This window comes from Phoxinus phoxinus, assembly GCF_949152265.1.
Source record: "Phoxinus phoxinus genome assembly, chromosome: 14".
NCBI lineage: Eukaryota > Metazoa > Chordata > Actinopteri > Cypriniformes > Leuciscidae > Phoxinus > Phoxinus phoxinus.
In genome coordinates, this window is record NC_136889.1 from 374,249 (window position 1) to 386,748 (window position 12,500).

Genomic DNA, 12,500 nt, shown 5'->3' on the forward strand with positions numbered 1-12,500 from the left:
CCAGGTGCGGCTCACACTCACACACTCCGTCACACGAGTCCCAGGTGCGGCTCACACTCACACACTCCGTCACACGAGTCCCAGGTGCGGCTCACGCTCACACACTCCGTCACACGAGTCCCAGGTGCGGCTCACACTCACACACTCCGTCACACGAGTCCCAGGTGCGGCTCACACACTCCGTCACACGAGTCCCAGGTGCGGCTCACGCTCACACACTCCGCCACACGAGTCCCAGGTGCGGCTCACACTCACACACTCCGTCACACGAGTCCCAGGTGCGGCTCACACTCACACACTCCGCCACACGGGTCCCAGGTGCGGCTCACGCTCACACACTCCGTCACACGAGTCCCAGGTGCGGCTCACACTCACACACTCCGTCACACGAGTCCCAGGTGCGGCTCACACTCACACACTCCGTCACACGAGTCCCAGGTGCGGCTCACACTCACACACTCCGTCACACGAGTCCCAGGTGCGGCTCACGCTCACACACTCCGTCACACGAGTCCCAGGTGCGGCTCACACACTCCGTCACACGAGTCCCAGGTGCGGCTCACACTCACACACTCCGCCACACGGGTCCCAGGTGCGGCTCACGCTCACACACTCCGTCACACGAGTCCCAGGTGCGGCTAACACTCACACACTCCGTCACACGAGTCCCAGGTGCGGCTCACACTCACACACTCCGTCACACGAGTCCCAGGTGCGGCTCACACTCACACACTCCGTCACACGGGTCCCAGGTGCGGCTCACGCTCACACACTCCGTCACACGAGTCCCAGGTGCGGCTCACACTCACACACTCCGTCACACGAGTCCCAGGTGCGGCTCACACTCACACACTCCGTCACACGAGTCCCAGGTGCGGCTCACGCTCACACACTCCGTCACACGAGTCCCAGGTGCCGCTCACGCTCACACACTCCGTCACACGAGTCCCAGGTGCGGCTCACACTCACACACTCCGTCACACGAGTCCCAGGTGCCGCTCACACTCACACACTCCGTCACACGAGTCCCAGGTGCGGCTCACACTCACACACTCCGTCACACGAGTCCCAGGTGCCGCTCACACTCACACACTCCGTCACACGAGTCCCAGGTGCGGCTCACACTCACACACTCCGTCACACGAGTCTCAGGTGCCGCTCACACTCACACACTCCGTCACACGAGTCCCAGGTGCCGCTCACACTCACACACTCCGTCACACGAGTCCCAGGTGCGGCTCACACTCACACACTCCGTCACACGAGTCCCAGGTGCGGCTCACACTCACACACTCCGTCACACGAGTCCCAGGTGCCGCTCACACTCACACACTCCGTCACACGAGTCCCAGGTGCGGCTCACACTCACACACTCCGTCACACGAGTCCCAGGTGCGGCTCACACACTCAGTCACACGAGTCCCAGGTGCCACTCACACTCACACACTCAGTCACACGAGTCCCAGGTGCCACTCACACTCACACACTCCGTCACACGAGTCCCAGGTGCGGCTCACACTCACACACTCCGTCACACGAGTCCCAGGTGCGGCTCACACTCACACACTCCGTCACACGAGTCCCAGGTGCGGCTCACACTCACACACTCCGTCACACGAGTCCCAGGTGCGGCTCACACTCACACACTCCGTCACACGAGTCCCAGGTGCCACTCACACTCCGTCACACGAGTCTCAGGTGCGGCTCACACTCACACACTCTGTCACACAAGTCCCAGGTGTGGCTCACACTCACACACTCCGTCACACGAGTCCCAGGTGCGGCTCACACTCACACACTCCGTCACACGAGTCCCAGGTGCGGCTCACACTCACACACTCCGTCACACGAGTCCCAGGTGCCTTTCACACTCACACACTCCGTCACACGAGTCCCAGGTGCGGCTCACACACTCAGTCACACAAGTCCCAGGTGCCACTCACACTCACACACTCAGTCACACGAGTCCCAGGTGCCACTCACACTCACACACTCCGTCACACGAGTCCCAGGTGCGGCTCACACTCACACAATCCGTCACACGAGTCCCAGGTGCGGCTCACACTCACACACTCCGTCACACGAGTCCCAGGTGCCGCTCACACTCACACACTCCGTCACACAAGTCCCAGGTGTGGCTCACACTCACACACTCCGTCACACGAGTCCCAGGTGCGGCTCACACTCACACACTCCGTCACACGAGTCCCAGGTGCGGCTCACACTCACACACTCCATCACACGAGTCCCAGGTGCCTTTCACACTCACACACTCCGTCACACAAGTCCCAGGTGCGGCTCACACTCACACACTCCGTCACACGAGTCCCAGGTGCCACTCACACTCACACACTCCGTCACACGAGTCCCAGGTGCGGCTCACACTCACACAATCCGTCACACGAGTCCCAGGTGCGGCTCACACTCACACACTCCGTCACACGAGTCCCAGGTGCCGCTCACACTCACACACTCCGTCACACAAGTCCCAGGTGTGGCTCACACTCACACACTCCGTCACACGAGTCCCAGGTGCGGCTCACACTCACACACTCCGTCACACGAGTCCCAGGTGCGGCTCACACTCACACACTCCATCACACGAGTCCCAGGTGCGGCTCACACTCACACACTCCGTCACACGAGTCCCAGGTGCCGCTCACACTCACACACTCCGTCACACAAGTCCCAGGTGTGGCTCACACTCACACACTCCGTCACACGAGTCCCAGGTGCGGCTCACACTCACACACTCCGTCACACGAGTCCCAGGTGCGGCTCACACTCACACACTCCATCACACGAGTCCCAGGTGCCTTTCACACTCACACACTCCGTCACACAAGTCCCAGGTGCCACTCACACTCACACACTCCGTCACACGAGTCCCAGGTGCCACTCACACTCACACACTCCGTCACACGAGTCCCAGGTGCGGCTCACACTCACACACTCCGTCACACGAGTCCCAGGTGCGGCTCACACTCACACACTCCGTCACACGAGTCCCAGGTGCGGCTCACACTCACACACTCCGTCACACGAGTCCCAGGTGCGGCTCACACTCACACACTCCGTCACACGAGTCCCAGGTGCGACTCACACTCCGTCACACGAGTCCCAGGTGCGGCTCACACTCACACACTCCGTCACACGAGTCCCAGGTGCGGCTCACACTCACACACTCCGTCACACGAGTCCCAGGTGCGGCTCACACTCACACACTCCGTCACACGAGTCCCAGGTGCCGCTCACACTCACACACTCCGTCACACGAGTCCCAGGTGCGGCTCACACTCACACACTCCGTCACACGAGTCCCAGGTGCGGCTCACACTCACACACACCGTCACACGAGTCCCAGGTGCCGCTCACACTCACACACTCCGTCACACGAGTCCCAGGTGCCGCTCACACTCACACACTCCGTCACACGAGTCCCAGGTGCCGCTCATGAATCGGCCGTTTAAACGAATCGTTTGAATAAATGACTCGCTCATTAAGACGGTCCGCTGCCGCCACCTACTGGTGGTTTAGTTTCATGTTTAAAAGTATCATTCTTTCCAATATTTCTTATTTGTATATTCAAAAAAATATTTAAAACAATCTTATAACATTATTTAATGCAGTTGTAATTTTTCAGTGTAAATTATTTAATTTGATTGGTAACAGCCCTATAGTGTCTTATTATTCTAATTTAATTTATTGATCAAATTTAAGAATTTAAAATAAAAAATAAAGCATTTACTAAGATTAAAGGTAAAAATATCACAAATATGCAGATTTAAACATGTCAAAGCTGACTGAACACTGATGAGAATATTGCTTCAGAATAAGTTGTATTTACAACAGACACAAAAGTGAACGAGCATCTGTGTGTGTGTCTGCAGTAAAGCGGAGCTCAGGGTCCACCGGCGCACGCGCAGCTCGTCCATGAAGGACCGGCAGAACTCCAGAGCCAGCGTGGACAGCGACTTCCCCCCCGACGGCAGGCTCAACACACAGGTGCGTCTCTGAGGATCACAGGGAACTCTGGGATAGATCAGGCTGAGGAACAGTGAGTCTGTAGTAGACGGTCGCACAGTTGTAATGTTCTCTAATATCATCAATCTGGTAAGTCAAGAAGCTCATAAAGTCATCACTGCTCGGAAACGTCTGGGGTTCAAGCTTTACTCTGGATTATGCAATAATTTCTAATGATGTCCTGTATAAACAAAATAACGGAGTATATTTTTATGATTCCATCGCGCCGGCGTCTCTCACACACACAACATATTCCAGCATTGCAATCTTGACATTGGAGCCGGTTCATTATCAAAATAAAACAACAAGCATGTATTCCAAAATGTACGTTTTGTCGAGTATCCTCACAAGAACAGTCTTAAATGAGTTAAATAAAATCTTAAATGGAAGTAAAGAGTAGTGAGAGAATGAGATGCGTGAGATCAGGAACTGCACTGCACGAAAAAAAGTGTCGCTTTTGAAAAAGTTTGCCCTGTTCTAGAGCTGCTGTAAACCTACATCTCTGTTACTGTAATCTCCTGTGATCACTGTAAAGCTGCTGTGAAACTCTCTACTGTTACAGCGCTGTATAGATGAAGGAGACTTGACTAGTGTGTGTGTGTGTGTGTGTGTGTTCAGGTGCCCAGGAAATCAGTGTATGACCAGCTCAATCAGATCCTGATCTCAGACGAGCGGCTCCCGGAGAACATCATCCTCATCAACACCGTGGACTGGCAAGGGCAGGTGTGTGTGTGTGTGTGTGTGTGTGTGTGTGTGTGTGTGTGTGTGTGAGATTCCCAGCGCTCAGGGGCATGCAAGAACTTTATGATGTAACCCTGAATGCAGGCGATGCCACTTTGGATACGAGCGTCTGCCAAATGCAGAAATGTAAATGTATTAGTTCTGCATAGTAATTACTCATTAGTGTCCATAAATCAATTTACAGGTGTGTTTATGATCATTTATTTTAGTGTGTGTGAGTCAGTCTCTCACATTGGCTTCATATTGTCTCCTCATCAGTGCAGTTTGTGATGAGTACAGTCGTGTTTCAGCTGAGGTGTGTGTGTGTCTGTGTGTGTGCGTGTGTGTGTGTGTGTGTGTGCGTGTGTGTGTGTGTGTGTGTGTGTGTGTGTGTGTGTGTCGTTCAGTATGTGTCGGAGCTGCTGCAGAAACACACTCAGCCCATCGTGTCGACCTGCTCTCCTGCTGACGTCCAGGCCGCGTTCAACACCATCGTCACTCGCATACAGAGATTGTGAGTGACCACACATACACACACACATACATACACACACGTGCGCACGCACGCACACACACACACACACACACACACACACACACACACACACAGTATCACAGCTCTATAAATACACTGCTTCTGTAAGCATCTGAGTGCTTCTGATCGCCGCAGCGGTTCATTATCATGCCGTCTTGAGCATCTACAGCTGTCAGTGTGATATGATCCTCATAACACACTCTGAACACACACACTCTAGCACTCTAACACACACTCTGATCAGCCAATCAGAACCCATCCTGCTGTCAAGAGCTCGAGCACTTACAGCGGCAGACAACAACTGCAGCGCTCATTATAAATAGAACGTTATCGGCCGGTGTGGAATATAGCCATCGTAATAGATAATATATTTATTATATATGATAGTTATAGTTAATATATGTATTATATAGTTATCAATATACTTATAGTTACAGTTATTGTTTTATTTATTGTTATAGTTATAATTCCACTTTTAGTTATAGTTATCATCATATTTATCGTTACATCTGTAGTTCTCGTATATATGAGAGTCAGCGTTCAGTGAGCCTCAGATCAGTGTGTGACCGTGTCATGTGACTCCTCCCGTGTCATGTGACTCCTCCGCAGCTGTAACTGTAACGCCCAGACTCCGCCCACAGTGAAGGTGGGTGTGGCCGGGGATCAGGGCTATCTCAGCACAGTGCTGCGCTTCTTCGTGGAGCAACTGGCCAGCAAGACTCCTGATTGGCTGAGCTACATCCGCTTCCTCATCATCCCGATCGGTGAGGGCAGCGCTGATCTTCACGTCAGGTGTTTTCAGGTTTATAATAATGCCGAGTTTTTACACACTCTGTGTGTGTTTCTCAGGTTCCCATCCTCTCGCCAAGTGTGTGTCGTCCTTCGACTGTAAGTTCAGCAGTTTGTTCATGGAGCCGTCGTGGAGGGAGCTGTTCTGCCGGTCAGAGCCTCCCAGCGCAGGTGTGTGTGTGTGTGTCTGTGTGTGTGTGTGTGTATTACACCTGCATCTGTTTCACATCAGACTCGTATCCCATCAGTCCTCATCAGTGCTCACTTACAGTTTAACCCCAATATGTATTTATTTATATTTACCTGCTGTGTGTGTGTGTGTGTGTGTGTGTGTGTGTGTGTGTGTGTGTGTGTGTGTGCCTCCACAGACTCAATAGATGTCGCTGGACGGATTATTCAGTATCTCGCTGGAGCGAATGTGTCTCATCAGTTTCCCATCTCTGAAGCCATGCTCACCTACAGACAGAAGAGGTACGTGTGTGTGTGTGTGTGTGTGTGTGTGTGTGTGTGTGTGTGTGAGTGTGTGTGTGTGTGTGTGTGTGAGTGTGTGTGAGTGAGTGAGTGTGTGTGTGTGTGTGTGTGAGTGAGTGAGTGTGTGTGTGTGTGTGTGAGAGAGAGTGTGCGTGTGAGTGTGTGTGTGTGTGTGTGTGTGTGTGTGTGAGAGAGAGTGTGCGAGTGAGTGTGAATGTGTGTGTGTGAGTGAGTGTGAGTGTGTGTGTGTGCATGAGTGTGTGAGTGTGTGTGTGAGAGAGAGAGTGTGCGAGTGAGTGTGAATGTGTGTGTGAGTGAGTGTGAGTGTGGTTGTGTGAGTGTGAGTGTGTGTGTGTGCATGAGTGTGTGTGCATGAGTGTGTGTGCAAGTGAGTGTGTTTGTGTGTGTGTGTGTGCATGAGTGTGTGTGTTTGTACATGTTTTTCTATCTTCAACCTGAATGCAAACTGGGCACTCCACATCAGGCCACGCCCCCTCTGTTGAAACAGGAAATGATGAATCTTGAATAAAGGATGTAAATGGCTGGTGTGTATCGCAGTAGAGTTTGGGGTAACACTGTATGTGAGTGTCCTTGTTACGTGTGTTACATGTACTTACCATAGTAATAACAGTAAATGATGCATAATTACAGTACACACAACTGACCCTCAACCAAACCCTAACCCTGCAGTGAGAACATGTAGTTTATATCACTCAGCACTTGAATATAAAGTGTAACGAGTATGCTAAGTACAAGTACATGAAACACACACTCCTCAGATTCTCAGTAATGAGACGTTGCTTGTTTTATTTGTTTGTATCTTTCTGCTTTATTATGCGCATCCTCTGATAGACTCATCATTATTATTATTATTATTAAACACTCATTTCTTCTCATTTTGCGTTTTCATTCCAAGGAAGAGGAGTTTGTATTTTGATTTTTACATCAGGTATCTGACCTCTGACCTCTATTGTTCCATCTCTACATTTGATTTGTCCATCTCCAGTCACATGACCTTCTGTGTGTCATCAACGCCTGAATCTGCAGATCTGTGCGAAACTGTTCAGACTTTATGAGCTTGTGTGTGTGTGTGTGTGTGTGATCAGCTGTTTCTGTTGTCATCTCATCGTGATGTTCATCTCACCGGTCAGACTTGTTATTTGCTGCAGTTTTATAACCTTTCTCTCTCTCTCTCTCTCTGCAGTCCGGATGAAGACTCGTGCCAGAAGTTTGTGCCGTTCATCGGGGTAAGGCTGCAGATGTCACATGATAGTGTGTGAGTGTGTGAAGCGAGGCTAACGGTTGTGTCGCTCCGTCAGGTGGTGAAGGTGGGGATCGTGGAGCACAGTCTGTCCACATCAGGTGAGTGCAGATCCTCGACTGAGCTCAGAGCATTCTGGGTCGGCCGATGTTTGCGTACGTTAGAAACATGTGGTACCTGACTGATGTCAAATCTCAAACTCAATCTTGTCACATTCAATTTTGATGTTGAGTTAATCATTTTGTGGGTTTCGCAGATTGTTTTCTTCTTTAAATCCTTAAAACTTAGGCTTTGTCTACATTAATCCGGATAGAAAACGCTCCCCGATCACACTAGTGTTTTCAGGCGTTTTCCTAAAGTTTCTCATCGACACTGAAACGTTGGAAAACTCTAAATTCACCTTTAAAAGCTTAATAGAAGCTCACTGAGATGATACAGATGCATGAGAAATAGATAATATAGTTATTGCTCAATTCTTCTGGCAGGATCATTATGTTTAGCAGAATATCTCCTCATTCGCTGATGGTCCAGGACTCACTCACTCACCATCACATGTTTGGTGTAAATGCTAAAGCTGCTCATGTCTTCTGTCGTCTGTGCAGGACTGTGATATGAGGAGTGTGTGAAGTGAACCGCACACAACAGGCACAACACCGCTATAAACATCAATATCTGTGGGCTCGATATGCGTCACATGACTAAACTTACGTCATTGTTTATACCTCCGGTTTCACAGTCCAGTCCACACTACAACTCACAAACTGCGTTCACATTTATCCACTTTTGGAAAGTGTTTAAAAAAGGTTAGTTTTCATTAATAGAAACACGTCTCAGTGTGAACAGAAGGCCAGAGCGGAGAGGAAAAGATTTTAGCGTATTAGAGTGGACATGACAATAAACCCTTAAAGGGGTCATATAATGGCATTTTTGTAAAGGCTAATATGATTCTTTAGGGTCTAAATTGAAAGTTTGTAATATACTTTAATTAAAGATTCTCATTAGTATTGTAAGAAAACACTAATTTTACCTGGTCAAAAACAGCTCTGTTTTCAGCACTGTTTAAGTGCATGTGTCTTTACATGCAAATGAGTTGTGCTGACCCCGCCCCTCTGTTCTGTGGGGCGTTTGACACACACACACGCTTGCCTATACAAAAGCAAATAAGTGATTTTTTTACATTACTTCTTAATCAGTAACAGACACCGTTATAAACCATATACAAAAGTAAGCTTAGTGTAGTATTACCACGTTAACTTTAACACCTGTGTACAATTTTTTTTAATAACACCATAACGCGTTTCATTATAAACGTGGGATTATGAATTATATTGAGAACGCCGTACATAGAAAACATGCCGTGATGTACCCTTAGTGTAAACATTAGCCGCATTCATCGTGAAGCGTGCTGCTAGCGATTGGCAAAGATTAATATAAAGGTTAAAAGCTTCTCACTTCTTCTGGAGGTTCAGCAGGAACACGAATAGTTGGTACCGATCCTTTTTTCAGGAGCAGCTTCTTAGCAAACCAGCTTTATACTGACCTTCGCTTGTAAAGCAGTCTGGTGAAAAATTATTAGTGTGCAAACAAAAAACATTCGTGTTGATCGTGGGGAATATTCCCTTCTAGAGCAAAACTCAGCCACTGCGTCTCCAGCGGGTCTGATAAGGAACATCAGAATGACTGTGTTCGTTATTACACCGAGAGCAGAACACCACACTCGCTGAGACGCCGCTCTGCTCATCGACAGTGCTCCAGCGTATCAACAATGACTATGATTGACAGCTCGCTCACGAGCGAGGGCGGGTCTGTGTTGAAACGCTGCTGTCAATCAACAATCGTGGGAGGGGCGTCGATTTAGTGACGTCACAAAATCGAACAGCTCAGTTTGAGACAGGGTAACACATATAAGGAGATTAAAAAAAAAAAACACTGGATGGATTTTTATAATTGTATGATGGTTGTGTACAGGCACTGCCTACACACATCTCAGTGCAATCAACCTGTAAATGTGCACGTACCATTATATGACCCCTTTAACCGGTGTATCTTTTGATGATCAACCCCGCTGTCAAATCCACTTGCACTTAGTCTTCAGTCGTGCTGCTCCGACATGCAGAAGTGTTGGCCGGTCGTGTGTGTGCTGAGTGTTGTGTGTTGACATCATCAGTCAGGCCGGGTTCTGGTCCTCAGGAAATGAGGTCACATCTCTCTCAGTCCCAGCGTGAGGCATCGACTCTCTGCCTCGTGTGGGTCAGACGCCTGTCATCAAACACTCCCAGGGTGCATCAGTGCAGGAGTGTGTGAACCGCAGACGCTGTAAGTGTGTGTTCACCTGTGTGTGTTCGCAGTGGACTCTGATGATGCCATGAATGCGGGTGTCGTGCCGTACGGGAAGGAGATGTGTGTGACTCCGCCCCCCTCTCCCTCCACATGTGCCGCTTTCACCGGAGTGGGGTATGAGATCATCACATCACATCACTCACGGTGTGTGTGTGTGTGTGTGTGTGCATGTGTGTACAGGTGTATGTGTGTGTTCACACCTGTGTGTGTGTGCATGTGTGTACAGGTGTATGTGTGTGTTCACACCTGTGTGCGCGCATGTGTGTACAGGTGTATGCGTGTGTATGAGTCTGTCTGTGTGTGTGTGTGTGTGTGTGTGTGTGTGCATGTGTGTACAGGTGTATGTGTGTGTTCACACCTGTGTGTGTGTACAGGTGTATGTGTGTGTTCACACCTGTGTGCGCGCATGTGTGTACAGGTGTATGCGTGTGTATGAGTCTGTCTGTGTGTGTGTGTGTGTGTGTGTGTGCATGTGTGTACAGGTGTATGTGTAAGTTCACACCTGTGTGTGTGTGCGTGTACATGTGTATGCGTGTGTATGAGTCTGTCTGTGTGTGTGTGTGTGTGTGCATGCATGTGTGTACAGGTGTATGTATGAGTTCACACCTGTGTGTGTGTGTGTGTGTGTGTGCATGTGTATGTGTGAGTTCACACCTGTGTGTGTGTGTGTGTGTGCATGTATGTGTGTACAGGTGTATGCGTGAGTTCACACCTGTGTGTGTGTGTGTGTGTGTGTGTGTGCATGTATGTGTGTATAGGTGTATGTGTGAGTTCACACCCGTGTGTGTGTGTATGTGTGTGTGTGTGTGCATGTATGTGTGTATAGGTGTATGTGTGAGTTCACACCCGTGTGTGTGTGTATGTGTGCATGTGTATGTGTGAGTTCACACCTGTGTGTGTGTGTGCATGTATGTGTGTACAGGTACATGCGTGAGTTACAAAAAAATAGACATATCTCAACACCTCCTCTCATATACGTAGTTCCAGCTCACATATTCACACCTGTGTGTGTGTGTGTGCATGTGTGTACAGGTGCATGCGTGAGTTCACAGCTGTGTGTGTGTGTGCAGTTCCCCGTGCACAGGTGGAGAGCTGATGGGGCTGCAGGTGGACTACTGGACGTGGCCGAGCGGAGAGAAGAGGCGTGAGTGTGAGAAGCGTGACGTGAAGAACACACTGAAGAGCAACTTCCGCTCGCTGCAGGTCAGCCGCTTGCCCAGCGGGGGCGACACCAGTCCCACACACTGCATGGCCATGACCGTCGTCACCAGAGAGAAGAACAAGAAAGGTTCTGATCCACACACACACACACACTGCATCGGGAGTCCACACTCTGTTTCTCTCAGGTCTGTCCATCAGGATCAGTGTGTGTGTTTTCTTGCGTGTGTTGCAGTGATTTTCCTCAGTAAGAAGCTGAAGGAGAAGGATGTGGATTCTAAGAGTCAGGTGATCGACGGCATCAGCCGGCTCATCTGTACGGCCAAACACCAGCACACCATGCTCAAAGGTGCCGCTCTCACACACACGCACGCACGCACGCACACTCACACATCATTTCACCAACAAATGTTTCATCAGAAAGAAACTTGATAAAAGCGACCGTTTGCTGACATTTGTTGCTTGCTTAAAGATTTAAAACCCAAGCATAGATGATGTTTTAACACAGGTTTACAATAAAAATGTATACATTGATCATAATTTGTGTCAAAATTGCACATTAGTCACACAGAAATAAAGTGGTTTACTGTTTAATCCCAAAAGATTAAAGCTTATTCAGCCGCGTCGGTTTCTGTTTATTACAGAAAAACACTCACAAACTGCGTTCACATTTATCCACTTTTGGAAAGTGTTTAAAAAAGGTTAGTTTTCATTAATAGAAACACGTCTCAGTGTGAACAGAAGGCCAGAGCGGAGGAAAAGATGTGTTTTAGCGTTTTAGTGTGGACATATTAGCGTATGTGTGTGTGTTTCAGTCAGTAACAGTGAACGTGTGTGTGTGTTTCAGTCTCGATCGACGGCGTGGAGTGGAACGATGTGAAGTTCTTCCAGCTGGCCGCCCAGTGGCCGACTCACGTCAAGCACTTCCCCGTCGGTGTGTTCGGCTACAGCAAACCCATGTGACGTCCCACAGGCGCGTGTGTGTGTGTGTGTGTGTGCTGAAGGAGAAAAGCCACCGCCACGTTCAGTGACGAGTTTCCCATGGAAACCCGAGTGTCTTCAGTTCATTTCTATCGGTGTGTGAGTGTGTGTGTGTGTGTGTGTTCAGTTGCTGTTTCTGACACTAAATAAACAGAACTAGTGATATTTTATATGAATATATATATTTTTAGGTCACGATGAACTTGTACGGTGACGGCAAAC

At 49.3% G+C, this 12,500-nt stretch overlaps 1 protein-coding gene across 3 annotated transcripts in view; it reads left to right on the plus strand.

The window, feature by feature from the left end:
- Positions 1 to 12,500, plus strand: part of LOC307011031 (phosphofurin acidic cluster sorting protein 1) — a 39,704-nt gene that overhangs the window by 25,879 nt on the left and 1,325 nt on the right. For 2 of the 3 annotated variants that reach the window (XM_079636284.1, XM_079636285.1), the window contains exons 13-24: positions 3,891 to 4,005; positions 4,642 to 4,746; positions 5,151 to 5,257; positions 5,888 to 6,042; positions 6,128 to 6,238; positions 6,436 to 6,538; positions 7,743 to 7,785; positions 7,858 to 7,900; positions 10,148 to 10,253; positions 11,210 to 11,427; positions 11,533 to 11,646; positions 12,145 to 12,500. The exon at positions 12,145 to 12,500 is cut by the window's right edge and continues 1,325 nt beyond it. In XM_079636284.1, the coding sequence (XP_079492410.1) occupies positions 3,891 to 4,005; positions 4,642 to 4,746; positions 5,151 to 5,257; positions 5,888 to 6,042; positions 6,128 to 6,238; positions 6,436 to 6,538; positions 7,743 to 7,785; positions 7,858 to 7,900; positions 10,148 to 10,253; positions 11,210 to 11,427; positions 11,533 to 11,646; positions 12,145 to 12,260 (1,336 nt within the window). In that variant the 3' untranslated portion in view covers positions 12,261 to 12,500. The remainder of the gene's footprint in view (positions 1 to 3,890; positions 4,006 to 4,641; positions 4,747 to 5,150; positions 5,258 to 5,887; positions 6,043 to 6,127; positions 6,239 to 6,435; positions 6,539 to 7,742; positions 7,786 to 7,857; positions 7,901 to 10,147; positions 10,254 to 11,209; positions 11,428 to 11,532; positions 11,647 to 12,144) is intronic. The other variant, XR_013800338.1, reaches the window with a different exon arrangement.